The following is a 21,857-nucleotide window of genomic DNA, read 5'->3' on the forward strand; positions in this document are numbered from 1 at the left end:
ACAGACATTGCGAGTACAGACAGAACAGACAGGGTGAGTACAGTCAGACAGAACAGACATGGGGCGTACATACATAACAGACAGGGTGAGTACAGACAGACAGAACAGACATAGGGAGTACATACAGAACAGACAGGGTGAGTACAGACAGACAGACATAACTGACAGAACAGACAGGGTGAGTACAGACACAGAGAACATAGGGTAAGTGAGTGTAGGTTATGCTGGGGGGTGAAAGCTGAGGACGGGTGTCCACAGCACACAAACCCAAACCTCTCCTACCCCACCCTCCCCTCCTACCTTGTGAAACGGTGGAGCGGTGTACGGGAGTGGGGACAGCGGGAGCTGGAACAGCGGTGGCTCTAGTGTGGTAGAGATCCGGGGGTCACCCCCATTTTGTTTCCTACAAACACAGAAACACACAGAGAGAAACATGAACATCAGACAGATCAGAATAAGTCCCTCATATCACACTGAGGTCATGAGGGGAGAGAAGGGGAATAAACAATGTGTCTGAATGCCTCAGGGTTCTAGGGTTAGAATCCCTTACAACTGCAACACAACACAACACAACACAACACACAGCTCTTTAGGAAACACTGGCTGCAGCGTGGTGCCCATTCTGGGAAGCATCACAATGGCCTACGGTGTAAACAGTACACTGAGGTTGAAGAGCAGTATGAAGAGACTGAGTAATCCAATATCATTCTACATCCTCGTCTCTGCTCTGACTTCCTTCCTCTATTGTTCTGGCAGTAGGGTATTATTAGATCATAGATATGATGACTCAGTGACCGGAGGAAAATATATTGTATTACATTTCAGGCTAAATAAGGTTTCTGGGGATATGAGAGTTGAGCTAAAGGGTGACTTTCAATATCTTGTAGAAACCAATACAAATACTGGACGAGCTTGAGACTGGAGAATATGTTACAGTCAACATTTCTGGTGAATACAAGAAATGTATTGCCATTTCTCCCTGATTGTGAATCCCACTGTGTCCAGATGAAGTTCAAGATTAAACTTGATTTGTCCCAGAGAGCAATTTGTTTTGCAGCAAAGGTGCATAAAACACAATATTAAACATACAAAATCCCCATGGAACACAGTGACACAGTTATAGTGAATACAATGATATTGCTAGTACATCAAGTCATAGGGTTGACATCCATCAATACGCATACACTATATATACACAAAAGCATGTGGACACCCCTTCAAATTAGTGGATTCTGCTATTTCAGCCACACCCATTGCTGACAATCAATCAATCGCATTTATTTATAAAGCCCTTCTTACATCAGCTGATGTCACAAAGTGCTGTACAGAACCCCAGCCTAAAACCCCAAACAGCAAGCAATGCAGGTGTAGAAGCACGGTGGCTAGGAAAAACTCCCTAGAAAGACCAGAACCTAGGAAGAAACCTAGAGAGGAGCCAGGCTATGAGGGATGGCCAGTCCTCTTCTGACTGTGCCGGGTGGAGATTATAACAGAACATGGCAGGTGTATAACAGAACTGTATAAAATCGAGCACACAGACATGCAATCTCCATAGACAAACATTGGCATTAGAATGGCCTCAGTGACTTTCAATGTGGTACCGACATAGGATGCCACTTTTCCAACCAGTCAGTTTGTAAAATTTCTGCCCTACTAGAGCTGTCCCAGTGAATTGTAAATGCTGTTATTGTGAAGTGGAAACGTCTAGGAGCAACAACGGCTCAGCCACGAGGTGGTAGGCCACACAAAATCACAGAACAGGACTGTCGAATGCTGAAGCGGTCCAACGGACTAATCTAGGTTTGGCGTATACCAGGGAACGCTACCTGCCCCAATGCATAGTGTCAACTGTAAAGTTTGGTGGAGGAGGAATAATGGTCTGGGGCTGTTTTTCATGGTTCAAGCTAGGCCCCTTAGTTCCAGTGAAGGGAAATCTTAATACTACAGCATACAATTACATTCTAGATGATTCTGTGCTTCCAACTTTTTGGCAACAGTTTGGGGAAGGCCCTTTCCTGTTTCAACATGACAATGCTGCCAGGCGAGCCAGGCGTAATTGCCCAACATCAGTGCCCGACCTCACTAATGCTCGAGGCTGAATGGAAGCAAGTCCATGCAGCAATGTTCCAACATCTGGTGTAAAGCCTTCCCAGAAGAGTGGATGCTGTTATAGCAGCAAAGGGAGGGCCAAATCCATATTAAAGCCTGTGATTTTGGAATAAGATGTTCGACAAGCGGGTGTCCACATACTTTTGGCCAAGACCCCTAGATCATATGAACACACATACGACATGGCAAAAAGTGAATAATTGCAGGAAATGAGCTATAAAACTGTATTTTTTTCTCTTTGCCAACAAGAAGGGTGTGAACAGTCCAGAATTTGCCACCAAGGAAATGTGTGACTGGACCTTCTCAAATAGTACTTGAGTACCACTCTCAACTACCAATTGCGAATTAATATAGTGGTTAGTAGAGCTATGGGTTAGTTGACACAAACACTGTGTATGGACGGAGCCGGAGTGCACACACACACACACACACACACATACACACTGTGGATGGACAGTGCTGGAGTACACACACACCCAGACACACACCCAGACACACACATGCACGCACACACACACTGTGGATGGACAAGGCTGGAGTGCACACACACCCAGACACACACACTGTGGATGGACAGGGCTGGAGTGCACACACACCCAGACACACACACTGTGGATGGACAGGGCTGGAGTGCACACACACCCAGACACACACACTGTGGATGGACAGGGCTGGAGTGCACACACACCCAGACACACACACTGTGGATGGACAGGGCTGGAGTGCACACACACCAGCCAGCAGACTAACTCCCTAAGGAGAAGGTGGTCCTGGTGGTTGTGGGATGTATTTAATTTAGATGTGTAATTTAGAGAGAGAAGATCTGTCAGAAGATCGGAAAGAGATTAGCAACTTGAGTGAGTGATTGCAAGTGTGCATAGTTCTAATATAGATGACTCATTTTCCCCCAATGACATGAATCAGGAGAGAGGAAACACACTGTACCATGCACCACGCACAAACTGTCAGAGCACATAAATAACAACGATATCACATCAGAGCAGTAGGGGAGACTCCTCTCTCCTCTCCACTCTCCTTACTACCAGTATCATGAAACTCCTTAGTATCGTGGCAAGGAAACAAAACACAAAGCAGATTTCACCTAATTAGGAAAACAGCCCTAATGTTGGAAACAAACATCATTATGTTCTCATCCAGAGTCACATGTATTTATTTTCCAAGCTACAGCACACGATATTCTACATACTGCAGGTTTTTAAAGGACCAAAGAGGTCTCTTTCATCTTTTCATTATTGCCCTGGAAAACGTATTGCTATACTGGTACCATCCCTACACATTACATATGCTCTGTGCGCCTGCCTGCCTGCCTGCCTGCCTGCCTGCCTGCCTGCCTGCTACGTGCCTCTACATAAAACTCATGCATATCAGTTTGTAGGAAGCACTAAGCTGCCAAGCTTCACCCCCCCCCCCCCCCCACCACAACAACACAACACAGATTGCATAACAAATCCAACCTATATATAATGCTACAGAATGAAATCAGAGGGTCATAAAGTAAAAGCTGTAGGTTCTATCAGAACAAACATGATGAAACAGAAATAAGAGCAAAGTAAGTTACTCACTCTGTGTCAGCTGTGAGCAGTGTTGCTCCTGGATAAATGTATCAGAGACCAGTTAAAAAGCAGATGGCTAGGACTCTCTCTCTCTCTGCCTCTGCCTGTCACACACCTGCTCTCTCACGCATTCCCTTTCTCTTTATTTCTCTCTCTCAATGATCTTAGCTCTCTTCTCCTTTCTCCCTCCCTCTCTGACACGGTGCCCCTCCCCGCTCATACTGGGACTGGGAGAAAGAAATAAAAGAGAGAGAGAAGGGAGAGAGTGAAGCCTGCCGCTCTGCTCTGAGATTTCTAGAGGTGTGTTCTCTTCTCCTCTGGATACACCTCACCTTAATTAAACAACGTGCCTCACTAGCTAGGACCGGTTGCTCCGGCAACCAAATCAGATGATTCTCCCCCGACAACGGGACAGACGCATGCAAAAGCACACACACAGGCATGCGCGCATCCACGCACTCACGCACGCACCCACGCACCTAACCAACAACACACCTACACCCACCCACCCACCCACACACTGAATAGTGTACTTCATACATTGAGTGTGTTTCTATAGTTATTCTTCCAGTAAGAGAGAATACTAGAGGAGACATACTCTGCCTTGCAGTACCACAGTTTGGAGTGAGAGGCCACACGCAGAAGAGCTTTTAATTACTAAAATGATCAGTGATTGCACTCCTGCAATAAAAAGGAAAGCTTAGATTTTGTCTATTACTGGAACATGTTGAATGTCAGTTTCTTTTGAAGTCCTCCAACCATATTCCGCTCCCACCAGTCCTAATGTCCCTGGCGATGTTCTCTTCTCCTAAAGCATGTTTGTTTGTCCCCTCAGGTACGTAGGAACACTAATGCACTGTCTGACCTGTCTGCCAGTGAGTGCACTGACCTTTCTGTTCTTCCCATAGTCTGAGTCAAGGACCAAGTGGACCTGCTTTCACTAAAACTTGTGCCTTGAAGCACAGTCATGCAGGAGTAGCATTCATCGTATTAGTAGTGTTTGGTATGCTAGGAGAGATAAAGGATTAGAGTCTTTAAAATTGTGTATTGTAGTAATAATTACAAAAAGTAATCCTCACAGATTTACTTCCCAATGCCAGAATAAAAGTGAACAAAAGATTTACTGACGGCCTGTACAGGTCCGAACCGATGCACTCGTCTTTTTGTTTGTTTTTGTAGCCTATTTGAGCTATTCATGGAACACACCGCCTTACCTGGACTTTAAGCTATAGGGCTGCTAGCTGTGGCTAGCCTGCTTTGTTCTTTAGCTTTATGGCTACCGACAGCAATCCAATGGATATCAATGGCCAACCATTGAGTGTCGAATGCTACCGCTGTGAGATGTTCACTAACCAGAAGGACAGACAGCATACGGGACAGGGGTGTCTGGAAAATGTGCCTTTGTTGTGACCGGATGATGGATGATATCGGGCGGCTGCAGAGGGGCATTCCCCAGCTAACCTGAACAATAAGGAGACTCTCATTGGTGAGTTCACCAATGTAGCTATAGCCCAGGCTAAACATATCCCGTTGCTGAACATCTCTCTCACCCAAGGTGATGGAGAGTTGGTCGAAGTCAATCTGTCCCAGTTCTCAGAACAGGTGGCTCAATCGACTCCACTTCACCACAAATACTGGGCAGAGGTGGTTAGGTGAAAGGGCCCGAGGGAGCCTTTCCTTTTTTTTCTTCTTTTATATATATTTTTTATTATTTAACTAGGCTAAGGGACTAAGTCAGTTATAAACAAATTCTTATTTTCAATGACGGCCTAGGAACAGTGGGATACCTGCCTTGTTCAGGGGCAGAACGACATTTGTACCTTGTCAGCTCGGGGATTTGAACTTGCAACTTTTCGGTTATTAGCCCAACGCTCTAACCACTAGGCCCTGCCTGCCGCCCCTTTCCTGCCTTGGAGGAGTCGCTCCGCCTGGTAAAAAGATTTGCACCGCTGGAACGGGACTGTCAGGCCCCAGGACTCTGCTCTGGTCCTGGAGACCCCGATGCCAGGCAGGTAATCGCCAACATCAAACAACCGGGCGACAACATCCCTCTTAGGGCTGACCCTGTTTATTTGACTGGTCGATTGTTTGGTCAATAAAACTGAGATTGTTTTAGTCAAACAGTTGCAAAAAAAAGGGGACTATTCATTGAGGATTCCGTGGTCCAAGAAGAAGAGGAGTGTGGCTAAGATGCACAAAGGCACGTCTCTTTCCTGCCATTTCGTTCGCATTCATGTTTCATTCACACACTTCATTGTGTGAATTGTTTGCCCTTTGATTGTTAGTGTCTATCAATTCCACATAACATATATCACCAGTAATAGTCAACATTTACTGTTAATTCCCATAATTTCTTATCTACAATGCTTGTTTGGTTACAGAAATGTCTGTTAATGCATTCAATATATTATTATTACAGTGGTTTACCATTCTCATTGTCAGAGTGGACACATGGTTTGCAGAGCTCAAACCTATGCTACACTTGTGAGAAACACATTTTGGTTTATTTCATTCCATTTACGAGTTTTGTCAATTTATTCATTGTCTTTTGTTTGGAGCACACCTGTCAATGTTGGGTAAGGACACGCGCCTGATTACGCATAAGAAGCAGGCCTAGGCTACCTGGCCTGCATGCTAATGTAGGCCTATAAATATGCCCATTTGGGATTGGGGACACTGCCCTGTGTAGTGTGCCGTCTTTCGGATGGGACGTTAAACGGGTGTCCTGACTCTCTGAGGTCATTAAAAATCCCATGGCACTTATCGTAAGAGTAGGGGTGTTAACCCCGGTGTCCTGGCTAAATTCCCAATCTGGCCCTCAAACCATCATGGTCACCTAATAATCCCCAGTTTACAATTGGCTCATTCATCCCCCTCCTCTCCCCTGTAACTATTCCCCAGGTCGTTGCTGCAAATGAGAACGTGTTCTCAGTCAACTTACCTGGTAAAATAACGGTAAAATAAAATAAATAAATAAAAATAGTATTTATGATTGTCTGAACAAAGTTATTTTTTCTTCACCTCAAACAGCAAGTAAACAAAGCGTGTTTATAGAATCCATTGAGAATGACAATAGTTCCTCAATGTATTTCTACCACTCGGCATCAAAGGGAAAAATGTCATAAAATACCTGATTTCTTCTTATCCCTTGCACAAATAGCCTACAGCTGTGTCTGTCCCGAGCTCACTGGTGTGGGAAACTGAGGGCCCACAATATTTGATGCAATGTAGATTTGCATCATTTTCATTTAGGTAGAATTTCAATTAACCACATGACAATGATTTTGAGATACAAAGACTATTGTAAAATAAATGAAATTGTTCCACGAAAATGTGCATATGAAAATCATAATTGGCATGCAATTGTAAAATAAATTGGCACTCCAAATGGAAAAGGTTGCTGACCCCCGGTGTAGCCTATTACTGCCAACTTCAGGAGCATATTGGCAGAATCTGCAAAGGTCAGCAGTAGCGAGAGGAGAAGGGTTGGGAACAGAACGAGCAGAACGAGTAGTATGGCTGGTGGCATTGTCACGCTGGAGGGTCATCGGGAATCTGACCATCACTCCTGGTGAGACAAAACCGCGACTCATGAGTGAAGAGCACTTTTTGCCAGTTCTGTCTGGTCCAGCAACGGTGGGTTTGTGCCCATAGGCAACGTTGTTGCCGGTGATGTCTGGTGAGGACCTGCCTTACAACAGGCCTACAAGCCCTCAGTCCAGCCTCTCTCAGCCTATTGCGGACAGTCTGAGCACTGATGGAGGGATTGTGCGTTCCCGGTGTAACTCGGGCAGTTGTTGTTGCCATCCTGTACCTGTCCCGCAGGTGTGATGTTCGGATGTACCGATCCTGTGCAGGTGTTGTTACACGTGGTCTGCTACTGCAAGGACGATCAGCTGTCTGTCCTGTCTTCCTGTAGTGCTGTCTTAGGCGTCTCACAGTATGGACATTGCAATTTATTGCCCTGGCCACATCTGCAGTCCTCATGCCTTCTTGCAGCATGCCTAAGGCATATTCACGCAGATGAGCAGGGACCCTGGGCATCTTTCTTTTGGTGTTTTTCAGAGTCAGTAGAAAGGCTTCTTTAGTGTCCTAAGTTTTCATACTGTGACCTTACTTGCCTACCTGTAAGCTGTTAGTGTTTTAATGACCGTTCCACAGGTGCATGTTCATTAATTGTTTATGGTTCATTGAACAAGCATGGGAAACAGTATTTAAACCCTTTACACGTCGTGAAATTATTATGATTTTTACAAAGTATCTTTGAAAGACAGGGTCCTGAAAAAGGGACGTTTCTTTTTTTGCTGAGCATCAGACACGCTCAGTACATATACAGTACCAGTCAAAAGTTTGGACACACCTACTCATTCAAGGGTTTTTCTCTCTACACTGTAGAATAATAGTGAAGACATCAAAACTATGAAATAACACATATGGAATCATGTCGTAAACAAAAAAGGGTTAAACAAATCCAAAATATATTTTATATTTCAGAACCTTCAAAGTAGTCACCCTTTGAACGAGTTCCCACATATGCTGAGCACAGCTTTTCCTTCACTCTGCGGTCCAACTCATCCCAAACCATCTCAATTGGGTTGAGGTTGGGTGATTGTGGAGGCAAGGTCATCTGATGCAGCACTCCATCACTCTCATTCTTGGTCAAATAGCCCTTACACAGCCTGGAGGTGTGTTGGGTCATTGTCCTCTTGAAAAACAAATGATAGTCCCACTAAGTGCAACCAGATGGGTCTTTTACTTTTACTTCACTACATTAATGTAAAAATAATGTACTTTTTACTGCATACATTTTCCCTGACAGCCAAAAGTACTCGTTACATTTTGAATGCTTAGCAGGACAGGAAAATGATCCAATTCACGCACTTATCAAGAGAACATCCCTGGTCATCCCTACTCCCTCTGATCCAGAGGACTCACTAAACACAAATGCTTTATTTGTCAATTATGTCTGAGTGTTGAAGTGTTCCTCTGGCTGCCAATAAAAATAAAAATACATTAAAAAAAGAAAATGGTGCTGTCTGATTTTGCTTAATGTAAATCATTTGAATTTTACTTTTACTTTTGATACTGAAGAATATTTTAGCAATTACATTTACTTTTGATACTTAAGTATACTTGGGTGACTTTCACTTTTACTTGAGTCAATTTCTATTAAGGTATATTTACTTTTACTAAAGTATGTCAATTGGGTACTTTTTTCCACCACTTTGATTGTGAAAATGGATCTTATTGTAATTCTGGCTTCTCAAACCAACACGTAAATGTTTATTATTACTGAGACTTGGTTAAAAAGTCTGTGCCAGACTTGTCTTCCTTCATTTATTCCTTCCAGCAGCAGCAGCCAGCCATTCTGGGCTTTAGGCAAAGTAGCACTGCACTGGCAGGCTCCCCACAGCCAGATTGAGTCATCCTCTGGAATATGTACACAGTTGGCTGAGCACCAACAACAAGATATGTGATACTGAACCCCACTTCATTGTATGGGGAAGTATAGATGAATATTGACAGACTGTATGTAAAAATGTGCCACACTGCAGGTTTGTCAATTTATGAGCTGTGGGAAAACGATGAAGGAACCACTATGCTACCTTCTGGCTTTCCGTGTCTCATTTGCTGGTGTGTCAGAGAGAGGCAGGAGAAGTGTATTGCGTGGATGGATGGATCTGTGAGATCTGTCTCTGGGTGGCTAGCTGCGTGTGACCATCCGTTGACCCCAGAGCAGCCTGCCCGGCCTGGCCCGGGTTTACAACCCCATCACAGACATATCACACACGGGATCTGAGGCATGGAAAACATGCCAACAAATCAGACCTCAGTATTACAGAACTGATGGGCTGCTCAACGCTCAATCTCTCTCAGCTGCTCTTTTCTCATAGAGAGCTTACATGTGATGAGATACTGTATTTCTCACAGGAAAAACTGGATACATTTGACCACTTCAAGCTTTGATAAAACTGAAGGAATGAGCAGGTCAGCTGCTCTCTACATCTTCCAGTATGATCAATGTGCTCTATCACAGTTGATAGATTAGCTATTACAGTGTTCATATTGCTCTGCCTAGGATAACAGATGGTCTATTCATGTTGATTAGGGGTTTGAGTGGTGTGATAGCCTGTCCTCCCTCCCTCCCTCCGTCACTACATCCCCCCCATCCCTCCCTCAGCCCAGATGACCCTGCTGTGAAGGGGCCAGGGAGGTGAGGAGAGAACAGATGGGACATCATGTACAGTATGTATGAATGTTGTGTATTAAAGGTCAATGAGAGAAGGAGGGATTGAACATCCCAGCCCAGGCAAGGTAACACGCTCCAGCATCACCTCGGGAGGAATTGGACCAACGAATGGCCGGCCCACACTACACTATTTGGTCCAGTATCACTGTAGATGATCTCTAATTCCTTATTCCCTCCCGGGGTCAACAAGCATTTCAATCAAACACCAACCCCCCCCCCCCCCCCCCCCCCCCCCCCCAAAAAAAAACACTGATATTTAAATATAAGGAGGAAGTTTTAAATGTATGTAGGAGATGTTCTGCATGTCCTCCATGGTCCCCATGTTCCCCCCATTCCTCTAATACATTAGCATCATGACAATGAGTAGCTCAGATGTTTTCAGTCAGCCTCTGGCTTAATCTGTTCTAAATAGGTCACATGACAACATCACCTGCTGCCCTGCTCTGCTTTGGTCCGGTCTGCTCTGGTCTGGTCTGGCTGCCACCAGTCACTCCTGTACTACCCTGTCCTTCCTTTTCCCTCTAACAGCCACAGACAGGAGCAGTCCATATGTGTTGTGGACTGAGATCCACCTGCTCCCTTCAGGGGCCCTTGAAATCTTCACCCCACCCCAGCCCCCAGGCAGTGTGATAGAGCTGGCCGGAATGGGTACAATTTCAGAGGGATGGGAGCTGAGATGATGCATCACTGTCTCCTCTGTCTGTCTGTGTGTGTGTGTGTGTGTGTGTGTGTGTGTGTGTTTCAAAAGATGATGCGCACGCACATTTATGAGTTTCTTTTATTGCAAACATTACAATTCAAGTACTCATCATGGGTGCAATAGTATTCGTCACTCCGTGTGCTTTTTCTGCACGGAGCCAGGCATCATGTGTCACAGGCATCACACGCGCTAGCATACTATGTCCTATCCCATCCGCTCAGAGCAATGTGACACACAGGTCACCTCTAGGCAGATATGATGAATTGCATATCCTACTAAAAGTGCATCATTCTCAACATTCTCCTCTGGCAGCATAATGCGTTTTAAGACCATAATCTCCCCTTCCAAATGAAGACGACTTCTAGCCTTAAGAGACAGCAGATCTTGCTAATATTGGACCGCAGTCAAAAGGCAGATTAGTCTGACAGAGAGTCATTCTTAATTGGTTCCTCAACAAAAGCCATTTGGGAAGGTCCATTTGGCCTGTCATTTAACGATAAGGAAACAGTTCTCTTAGTTGTTCCTTAATCCTTATCAAGAGTTAAAGTGTTTGGCTGCCATGGCAAACATAGCACAGTCTGGGAAAGCTTGAAGCATGACTCTTGTGCTTTCCAATATATACAAATGGGGCCACTGTAAGTCATGCAACAATGACAATCTGTTGGAAGACAAAATACAAACTTTTGCTCTTTCAAAATGTTAGCTCTTTCGATATGTTGAATGACTAAGTAAAGTATTCCATTTGTGAGCAAAGTGTTGTGTGAGACCAGCATCCTAACATGCACCTTATTTACCTTTGCCTCCCGCTGACAGTTGCCTGTATCATTAGTATGCATTAAAAATAGCAGGTGATTCTCAATAAACCATGTCCTCTCTCTTGCAGCTTTAGATTCCCAATCCCCAATGCTTTCACTGCAGCTGCCTCCCTCCCTCCCTGCCTGCCCAGATATTCCTGGAAAATAACACCCTAGGGAGATCACCATGATGTCTTTTAAACAATAGTGGGAAACAAAAACAGTCACTTGTATCTCTCTGTTGTGATGTATTATTCTGCTAGAAAACTTGGATCCGCCCTCGTTATCACTGAGTGCTGTCTGTCAGTCAGTCAATCAGATAACAATAACAAAATAGGAAGAGAAAATCTCTGCAGCATAGTGCAGGAAAATGGATTACACCCCCATGTAGATACTTAAAGAGATTCTCCAGTACTTTGGAATACTTTTTAGCCAGTAGTTCTGAAAGTAGCACTCACGAGAAAGTGATCTCAGAAAATTGTGTACTACTTCACATATGTGCAGATGTAACCGATGTGAAATGGCTAGCTAGTTTGCGGGGTGTGCGCTAATATCGTTTCAATCGGTGACGTCACTCGCTCTGAGACCTTGAAGTAGTTGTTCCCCTTGCTCTGCAAGGGCTGTGGCTTTTGAGGCGTGATGGGTAACGATGCTTCGAGGGTGGCTGTTGTCGATGTGTGCAGAGGGTCCCTGATTCGAGCCCAGGTTGGGGCGAGGAGAGGGACGGAAGCTAAACTGTTACACAGATATGTGCATCAAGTCATTGTTCTCTGTCTTGCGCTCTCTGCTGTGTCCACTGAGCTGTTGGGCCCGCCCTGCAATGTATGGCAGTAATTCTGCTTATAGATTATGCATGTATGAACTACACACTCCCAAAGTGGGAGGTTTAAAAAATACTTTCTTAGTTGCCAAAGTACTGGAGCATGTCTTTAAAGCTCCTCTAAACAGGAACTAGAGTGTAAAATGTACTGGAATCATCTAACCTCAGCTCAGTGTCTGGCCTCTGTTGGCTTAAAATACAAATTCTCCTGTATCTAGCCTTCCCACAAAGGACATCCTATTGTATGCTGTTTAACAATCCACACATCACAGATGTCCTTAAAGGACCTTAATGTGGAAGGCCAACTTATCTAACTTCGTTGTTCAAGTATAAAAAAAACATGAGATACCAGACCTGCTCACAGGGTTGGTTAACTCTTGAAGTTCCTTGGGTCTCCACCGAATTAGGTAAATCCGCCTTCAGTTTTAAATCTCCTCATTGTTGGAACCAACTGCAAAATACACTGCAATTGGATGCTCTGATGCCGCTTGGGCAATTACAAATATTGATTGGAGAACTATTTGCTGAGGAATGTGTTTCTCTTGATTGCTTGTTGTACTGTATTTTAGCGTAATAATCGAATTTACATTTGATTTGTCTACGAATTGTATGTGCAGGGCTCCCTTGTGAAAGAGACCCAGGTCTCAATGGTTTAAATAAAAATATCATATAGGAAGTGTGTACATGTTCAAAGATGTTAACACACAGGACAATAATATTAAAGGGGCAATCTGCAGTTGTTACATACATTTTTGACATATAAATTAATGATATGCACCCATTGATTCTTGAAGAATATAACATAGAAATGCTTCATGAGCTTAGTTCAACTGTCGTACCCCATCATAACCCCAAATATACATTTGTTTTACTCCAAATAAAGAACATTTAAACAAACACTATATAGCCTCACAATTCAATACATGGTTAAAACTATAATTTCTCCAGCCCCATCCCGTAGCTTTTTACTGAAACAGAGGCAGGAATACCTTTGTTATTGTTTCAACTGTTGATTGTCGCTTTAAGGGGAAATTAAGACTAAACTGCCCAAAAGGCTACCAAATTACTTCTTCTAATGTGACAAATTCAAACTCGATGTCAAATGAGAAAAGAACAAAGTTTTCTGTCAAGATTACCACACCTGGTGTCTTACTTGAAATCTGAATGTTCGTTTAAGAAAATCCAACTGACATTTATTTACTCGAGGTGTTTAACTGTTGCACCCTCTATAACCACTGGGATTATTATTTGACCCTGCTGGTCATCTATGAACTTTTTAACATATTGAAGAACAATCTGGCCTTAATGACCATGTACTCTTATAATCTCCACCGGCACAACCAGAAGAGGACTGGTCACCCCTCATAGCCTGGTTCCTCTCTAGGTTTCTTACTAGGTCCTTTCCTTTCTAGGGAGTTTTTCTTAGCCACCGTGCTTCTACATCTGCATTGCTTGCTCTTTGGGGTTTTAGGCTGGGTTTCTGTATAGCACTTTGTGACATCTGCTGATGTAAAAATGGCTTTATAAATCAATTTGATTGACTGTATTTGGACTGGTGTGTCTGTGAGAAGTTAGAACCAGGGGGTTAGCTTGTTTCTCTCTTGCTATATTTAGTCAGACAGGACAGACAGCGGGCTGAAGGAGACAGATAGAAGGTCTTGGCTGATTGGGTATGACAGTGTTCTCCCCCCTGTCCCCCTCTTTCTGCCAGCCAGAGAACTCAGCTAGCTACATGCACAGAGGAGTGTGCACATGCAAGGTAACATCTTAATTTGAACCAGTTAGCCACAACAGGAGAAAGTGAATTATTATGTGGATTATAATTCATGGAAATATTTGTAGTGGTTAATACATTTTTTCGTAAGGGAAAAGGCCAAAATTGAAAAAGTGGAAGCCTTTTTAAACCTCAAATACAACACGTTTTAAAAGTCTTGCACTGTAGGAAAGTTCTCCTGCAAGAGGGTGATCAAATTAAGTTCCTACATCTGTAAGCCTGGGTTACATACTCAGTGACTGCTGGACCTCTTCATTGGTCCTGGAGAGTACACAAATAGAGGAGCGTGCACAATGACATCTCTAACCTCAGTTTACCCTAAACAGAGGGAGGGTTCAGCAATGGGTGTTCACAGAACAGAATGACTAAATCAATTTCCTGAATATAAAATCTTTTATACTTTCAAGCTAGAGGCTGAATCCATTGGACAGGGTACCCTTGGCCACTAGAGGGCATACAACCACAGGCAAAGTCACAGCATACACCACCCATACAACACCCTTTTCTAAACCACCGTGCCTGAAGTGTAATATTGTGAAATATGCCTCAACAAATTAGCAGTTTAGCAGTTTCTGCTCATTTAGACATACATTGAAACAGATAATTTGACAACGGGCATGACATTTTTTGTTCCCCTGTAAAACCGATTCCAAGAATCAGTATCCTTCCTTGAGAGAGAGGTTGTGGTTGTGTAAACCTTGGGCCCTGCGGCCTGTATTGATAGTGAGTGTATCTGCAGGAGTAGCCTGCCTGTGTGAGGTCTCTCTGGGGGGAGCTGAGGCATGGATGGCCCTGGTTGAGGCTCAGGGTCCAGCACATGAGGAGTTAGTCTAATGGATGGAGTCACCGTGGAGATGAAGTTACACAATGTCAGGCTGGCTGGCACATTAATCCCCTTGCTCCATGGACGGAGGAGAGGAGTGTAGTATAGGAGGGAGGGTGAGGGAGGTAGGGGGAGAAGCTTCTTACACAACACCTCAGGCACTCCACTCTCCACTCCATCTTCCTCCCTTCATCCCTTCATATTCATCCTTATCTTCCTCCCTTCATCCTCCATCTTCCATCTTCCTCCCTTCATCCTCCCTCCATCTTACTCCCTCCTCCCCTATCTTCCTCCCTTCATCCCCTATTTTCCTCCCTTCATCCTCCGTCTTCCTCCCTTCATCCTCCTCCATCTTCTTCCCTTCATCCTCCATCTTCCTCCCTCCCTTCATTCTCTATCTTCCTCCCTCCCTTCATTCTCTAGCTTCCTCCCTCCCTTCATTCTCTAGCTTCCTCCCTCCATTCATTCTCTAGCTTCCTCCCTCCCTTCATTCTCTATCTTCCTCCCTCCCTTCATTCTCTATCTTCCTCCCTCCCTTCATTCTCTATCTTCCTCCCTCCCTTCATTCTCTATCTTTCTTCCTCCCTTCATTATCCATCTTCCTCCCTTCATTATCCATCTTCCTCCCTTCATTAACCATCTTCCTCCCTTCATTATCCATCTTCCTCCCTTCATTATCCATCTTCCTCCCTTCATCCTCCTCTATCTTTCTCCCTTCATCCTCTATCTTCTATCTTTCTCCCCTGTCAGCTTACCAACCAACATGGGATTCCAACCAATTACTGCTATCCCTTTCAGGGGCTTTTGGAGAGACGGCCACAGGTTAAAGGGGGTCCAGCTGTTTCTGTGACACAAGTCCTCATTCTAAGACCTTGTCTGACAACAATTAAAAATGTGGATGACCATGATAATATCTTGTGAGTTATTCACATGTTTCCCAGAGGATTATTCAAATCCATCAGTAGCAGCAGGAATGATAAAGGGAGATGAAAGCATGTACAGTAGATCGTTCACAGACTGGCTCTGTCCTTTATCTAACTTCACTTTCCCTTCAGGGTGTTTGCAATCACTCTACTCTACATACTCTTTCACATTGCAGAGGGATATAGGAAGAACATAGACACAGCTAAGTGAAACCAACCTCACTTTGTCCATCACAGATCTAAACATTTTGGTTGCACTTCATAGTGATATAGATTGACCTGAGCCCTTGTAAGCCTTGAGCCGTCCTATGTAGTACATGACATTGAGCAAACACAGAGAAACGGAATCCTGGCTCCACAGTCAATGCTAATGAGCCCATACAGCATGAGGGGAGCTAATCACTCTCAAACTGTCTTTACTGCACAGCTCAGTATTAATGCTAATGTCTCAGGTAGGTACAGGCACTAACCTAAATAACTCAAAGAGAAGACCGACAGGGAGAAACAGACTGGTCACAGAGGATATTGCAAATCAACAAAAGTGCCATTTATCCCAAATATCTGTTGGAGGAAGTAAGCCGTCTACCTGAGAAATAAAAACTGGCACCATTATGAAGAAGTAGAGAAAATCACACTAGTATTTTAGCAGCATCTGCTTCTAATCAAATTCCAATTTGCTGACATGGTTTGCCAATGGGCCAATCAAAGGTCTGAACACAAGGTTATCTGCACTTGGTAAATTCTAAATCTGGCACCTTCAGGCTTATCCCAAGTGAAGTGGGTCAACAAATACCCTTATCAATATGGGATTATGCACAGCAAATGCCCTTGCTATTTCTACATGCAAAAACAATGGAAGAATTTCTTTCTATCGCACAAACGAAAGGTAAACTCACCAGAATTTTTTGGGCCTTCCAATTCGGAAAGGTGAGCAAGGCATGTTGGTGTCTTGTGCTTTTATTGTCCTTGTTAGAGGGTAATAGAGAAGCACTAGGCTTCTCTATAATACCTTGTACTGTGTGATGTTTCAGCAGGCTGGTTTCCTGCAACAAGACCTCTATGTGGGCCTACAAAACAAACAGAACTTTCTGGAAGCCCTCTGTCCAAGCCTGAAATGTAAATGCAGCCAGACGATCCCCTTGGCTTTGTTAGCAATTCATTTTTTTCCCACATTGGAGAGACGTTGAGAAAGGACTTTGAGGATAGCTGATACCAGGTACAGCCTGTGTCATTCAACTTTCAACTATGCTCCGCCCAGTTGGCCATGCTTTTTGTTCCAAGGGTTGATCTGGTCTACCAAGGATTTTTTCAGCCCAAAGAAAGAGGTTGTGCAGACCAACGCAAGGCTACTATTGACCACCAAATTACATTCAGCTATATGTATTACAACAGAAACTAAAAATAACACTGTATTCCCGAATTGTCTGACTCCATCCTTGCATTACGTGCTCTGCAGTGTCAGGAAGTACCGGTCCCACTCCCCTTTCCTCCTGTGTTCCAGGTAGTGTTGAGTAATGCAGGCCTGGCTCAACAAGGCAGAGAATGGAGGGTCCTGAGGGCGTACTCTCACAGGGACAAGGCAGAGAGGCACTATCCTGGTGCGGTCACCTAGAGAGAGAGGGTTGGAGGTCGGGCTGACATCCAGGACATCCAGTGCTGCCTTTCAACCTTCAGGACAGCCAGGGAGAGGTGTGCTCCATCTGCTCCTGTCTGTGTGTCTGCAGTGCCGGTGCCAGGTCCACTCCGCATCAGAACAGAGCCTCAGCCTCACCTTGCCTGCGCATCAGCACCACCCTATCCTGCCAACACTGCAGAACAGTTAGGCAGTGCCTGCCTGCAGTTACTGTGGCAACGGGACCTGGGAGGGGGACTGCAGGCAGGGAGAGCGATTGGGCGGGACAGTGTCCCATGTTCGTCGTCTCTCTCAGTGGCTCATTTATCTCGCTTACTCTGTTGCCTCTTAAGTGATACTGTTCAAATTCGTGTCATATTACTAGTGTCTCACTAGTGTCTCACAAACTGAATGCCCTATAGAGAGCCAAACGCCTTACTTTTCATTCACTTGTATGTACACTACTTGACCAAAAGTATGTGGACACCTGCTCGTCGAACATCTCATTGCAAAATCATGGGCATTAATTAGGAGTTGGTCCCCCCTTTGCTGCTATAACAGCCTCCTGTCTACTGGGAAGGCTTTCCACTAGATGTTAGAATATTGCTGCAGGGACTTGCTTCCATTTAGCACAAGAGCATGAGTGAGATTGGGCGGTTAGGCCTGGCTCGCAGTCGGCATTCCAATTCATCCCAAAGATGTTCGATGGGGTTGAGGTCAGGGCTCTGTGCAGGCCAGTTAAGTTCTTCCACACCGATCTCGAGAAACCATTTCTTTATGGACCACGCTTTATGCAAGGGAGCATTGTCAGGGCCTTCCCTAAACTGTTGCCACAAAGTTGGAAGCACAGAATCGTCTAGAATGTCATATGATGTAGCGTTAATATTTCCCTTCATTGGAACTAAGGGGCCTAGCTCGAACCACGAAAAACAGCCCCAGACCATTATTCCTCCTCCACCAAACTTTACAGTTGGCACTATATAATTGGGGCAGGTAGTGTTCTCCTGGCATCCGCCAAACCCAGATAAATCCATCGGACTCCCAGATGATGATGCGTGATTCATCACTCCAGAGAACGCGTCTCCACTGCACGAGAGTCCAATGGCGGCGAGCTTTACACCACTCCAGCCGACGCTTGGCATTGCGCATGGTGATCTTAAGCTTGTGTGCGGCTGCTTGGCTATGGAAACCCATTTCATGAAGCTTCCGACGAACTGTGCTGATGTTGCTTCCAGAGGCATTTCGGAACTCGGTCATGAGTGTTGCAACTGAGGACAGGCAATTTTACTGCTAATGTTTGTCTATGATGATTACATGCCTGTGTGCTCCATTTTATATACCTGTCAGCAGTGGGTGTGGCTAAAATAGCCTAATCCACTCATTTGAAGGGGTGTCCATATACTTTTGTATATATAATGTATCACTATAAATATACTGCAACTTATGGACAATGTGGTCCTCTGTAGCTCAGTTGGTAGAGCATAGCACTTGCAATGCCAGGATAGTGGGTTTGATTCCTGGAACCACCCATACGTACAAATGTATACATGCATGCCTGTAAGTCGCATGCATGTATACATGCGTCTGCTAAATGGCATACAGTGTACTCGGAAAGTATTCCAGACCCCTTGATTTTTTCCACATTTTGTTATATTACAGCCTTATTCTAAAATTGATTAAATTGTCCCCCCCCATCATCAATCTACACACAATACACTATAACGACAAAACAAAAAACAGGTTTTTAGAAATGTTGGCAAATGTAAAAAAAATAATAATAAAAATGAAATTGACATTTACATAAGTATTCAGACCCTTGACTCATTACTTTGTTGAAGCACCTTTGGCAGCGATTATAACCTTCAGTCTTCTTGGGTAAGACGCTAAAAGCTTGGCACTTTCTCCCATTCTTCAAATCAAATCAAATGTTATTAGTCACATGTGCCGAATACAACAGTGCAGACCTTACAGTGAAATGCTTACTTACAAGCCCCCAACCAATAATGCAATTTTAAAAAATACGGATAAGATTAAGAAATAATAGTAACAAGTAATTAAAGAGCAGCAATAAAATGACAATAGCGAGACTATATACAGGGGGGTACCGGTACAGAGTCAATGTGTGGGGGCACCGTTTAGTTGAGGTAATATGTAAACTCAGCAAAAAAAGAAACGTCCTCTCACTGTCAACTGCGTTTATTTGTAAATATTTGTGTGAACATAACAAGATTCAACAACAGACATAAACTGAACAAGTTCCACAGAACACTGACATTCCTGTCTTGCAGGAAATCACGCACAGAACGAGCAGTATGGCTGGTGGCATTGTCATCCTGGAGGGTCATGTCAGGATGAGGCTGCAGGAAGGGTACCACATGAGGGAGGAGGATGTCTTCCCTGTAATGCACAGCGTTGAGATTGCCTGCAATGACAACAAGCTCAGTCCGATGATGCTGTGACACACCGCCCCAGACCATGACGGACCCTCCACCTCCAAATCAATCCCGCTCCAGTGTACAGGCCTCAGTGTAATGGTGTAACGCTCATTCCTTCAACGATAAACACAAATCCGACCATCACTCCTGGTGAAACAAAACCGCGACTTGTCAGTGAAGAGCACTTTTTGCCAGTCCTGTCTGGTCCAGCAACAGTGGGTTTGTGCCCATAGGCGGCGATGTTGCCGGTGATGTCTGGTGAGGACCTGCCTTACAACAGGCCTACAAGCCCTCAGTCCAGCCTCTCTCCGCCTACTGAGGACAGTCTGAGCACTGATGAAGGGATTGTGCGTTCCTGGTTTAACTCGGACAGTTGTTGTTGCCATCCTGTACCTGTCCCGCAGGTGTGATGTTCGGACGTACCAATCCTGTGCAGGTCAGCTGTCCGTCCTGTCTCCCTCCAAACCTTCTTCCATAGGTTTGGAGAGTCTCCCACATGCCTTTTGGCGAACACCAAAAGCAATGGCTTTTCTGGCTACTCCTCCATAAAGCCCAGCTCTGTGGAGAGTACGGCTTAAAGTGGTCCTATGGACAGATACTCCAATCTCCGCTGTGGAGCTTTGCAGCTCCTTCAGGGGTATCTTTGGTCTCTTTATTGCCTCTCTGATTAATGCCTTCCTTGCCTGGTCCGTGAGTTTTGGTGGGCGGCCCTCTCTTGGCAGGTTTGTTGTAGTGCCATATTCTTTCCCTTTTTAAAATAATGGATATAATGGTGCTCCGTGGGATGTTCAAAGATTCTGATATTTATTTATAACCCAACCCTGATCTGTACTTCTCCACAACTTTGTCCCTGACCTGTTTGGAAAGCTCCTTGGTCTTCATGGTGCTGCTTGCTTGGTGGTGCACCTTGCTTAGTGGTGTTGCAGATTCTGGGGCCTTTCAGAACAGCTGCATATATACTGAGATAATGTGACAGATCATGTGAAACTTAGATTGCACACAGCTGGACTTTGTTTAACTAATTATGTGATTTCTGAAGGTAATTGGTTGCACCAGCTCTTATTTAGGGGCTTCATAACAAAGGGGGTGAATACATATGCATGCACCACTTTGTTTAAAAAAATTATAATAATCATTTAAACAAGTAATTTTTTTCATTTCACTTCACCAATTTCGACTATTTTGCATATGTCCATTACATGAAATCCAAATAAAAATCAATTTAAATTACAGGTTGTAATGCAACCAAATAGGAAAAACGCAGAGGGGGATGAATACTTTTGCAAGGCACTGTAGACAGGTGTGAGCCTTTCCAAATCATGTCCAATCAATTTAATTTACTACAGGTGGACTCCAATCAAGTTGTAGAAACATCTCCAGGATGATCAATGGAAACAGGATGGATCTGAGCCTCATAGCTCATGAATTTCGAGTCTCATAGCAAAGGATGTGAATGGTTATATAAATACGGTATTACTGTATTTTTTTTAAACGTATTTTAATTTTGTCATTATGGGGTATTGTGTGTAGATTGATGAGGAATACAATTAATTGAATCCATTTTAGAATAAGGCTGTAACGTAACAAAATGTGGAATAAGGGAAGGGGTCTGAATAGTTTCTGAATGCACTGTACATTCGATTAGAACGTATTGTAGCTGATTCTACATGACACAGAATCAGAAGATGAGCAACTCACCATATGCTTCTGGCCCTGGAGAAGGTCTTGTCCACTCTGAAAAGAACGAAACAGAGGTGAGAGTTAGTCTGGCTGCTGTCCCTTATTATCCATTTACTGTTGTTCTGTGGAATTGCTGGATTTGGCCAAATTACACTACAAAAACAATAGATTTGTGTTTAAGGTATTGTGCTCGTTAAAAAGCCAGCTTCATACAGCTATTCTAGAAATGATCTGGCTCGAAGGACCAGTGCTAGAACAGCTGTCTAAAGGAGCTGGCCTTTTTAACAATACTTCTCACAATCCAGCCGTCTCAATCTACTATAATCAACCATTGTAATACAGGCGGTAACCCAAGAGACGGGA

At 44.2% G+C, this 21,857-nt stretch overlaps 1 protein-coding gene across 11 annotated transcripts in view; it reads right to left on the reverse strand.

Annotated features, from left to right (window-relative positions):
* LOC129829832 (rap1 GTPase-activating protein 1-like) overlaps positions 1-21,857 on the reverse strand; it is a 111,143-nt gene that overhangs the window by 36,827 nt on the left and 52,459 nt on the right. For 9 of the 11 annotated variants that reach the window (XM_055891786.1, XM_055891792.1, XM_055891790.1 and 6 more), the window contains 2 exons: positions 21,513-21,548; positions 301-403 (listed from right to left, as the gene is read on the reverse strand). In XM_055891786.1, coding sequence (XP_055747761.1) covers positions 301-403; positions 21,513-21,548 — 139 coding nt within the window. Of the gene's footprint in view, positions 1-300; positions 404-3,692; positions 4,051-16,663; positions 17,536-21,512; positions 21,549-21,857 lie in introns of those variants that run through there. The other 2 variants (XM_055891787.1, XM_055891789.1) reach the window with 2 other exon arrangements.

This window comes from Salvelinus fontinalis, chromosome 31 (assembly GCF_029448725.1).
Source record: "Salvelinus fontinalis isolate EN_2023a chromosome 31, ASM2944872v1, whole genome shotgun sequence".
Lineage (NCBI taxonomy): Eukaryota > Metazoa > Chordata > Actinopteri > Salmoniformes > Salmonidae > Salvelinus > Salvelinus fontinalis.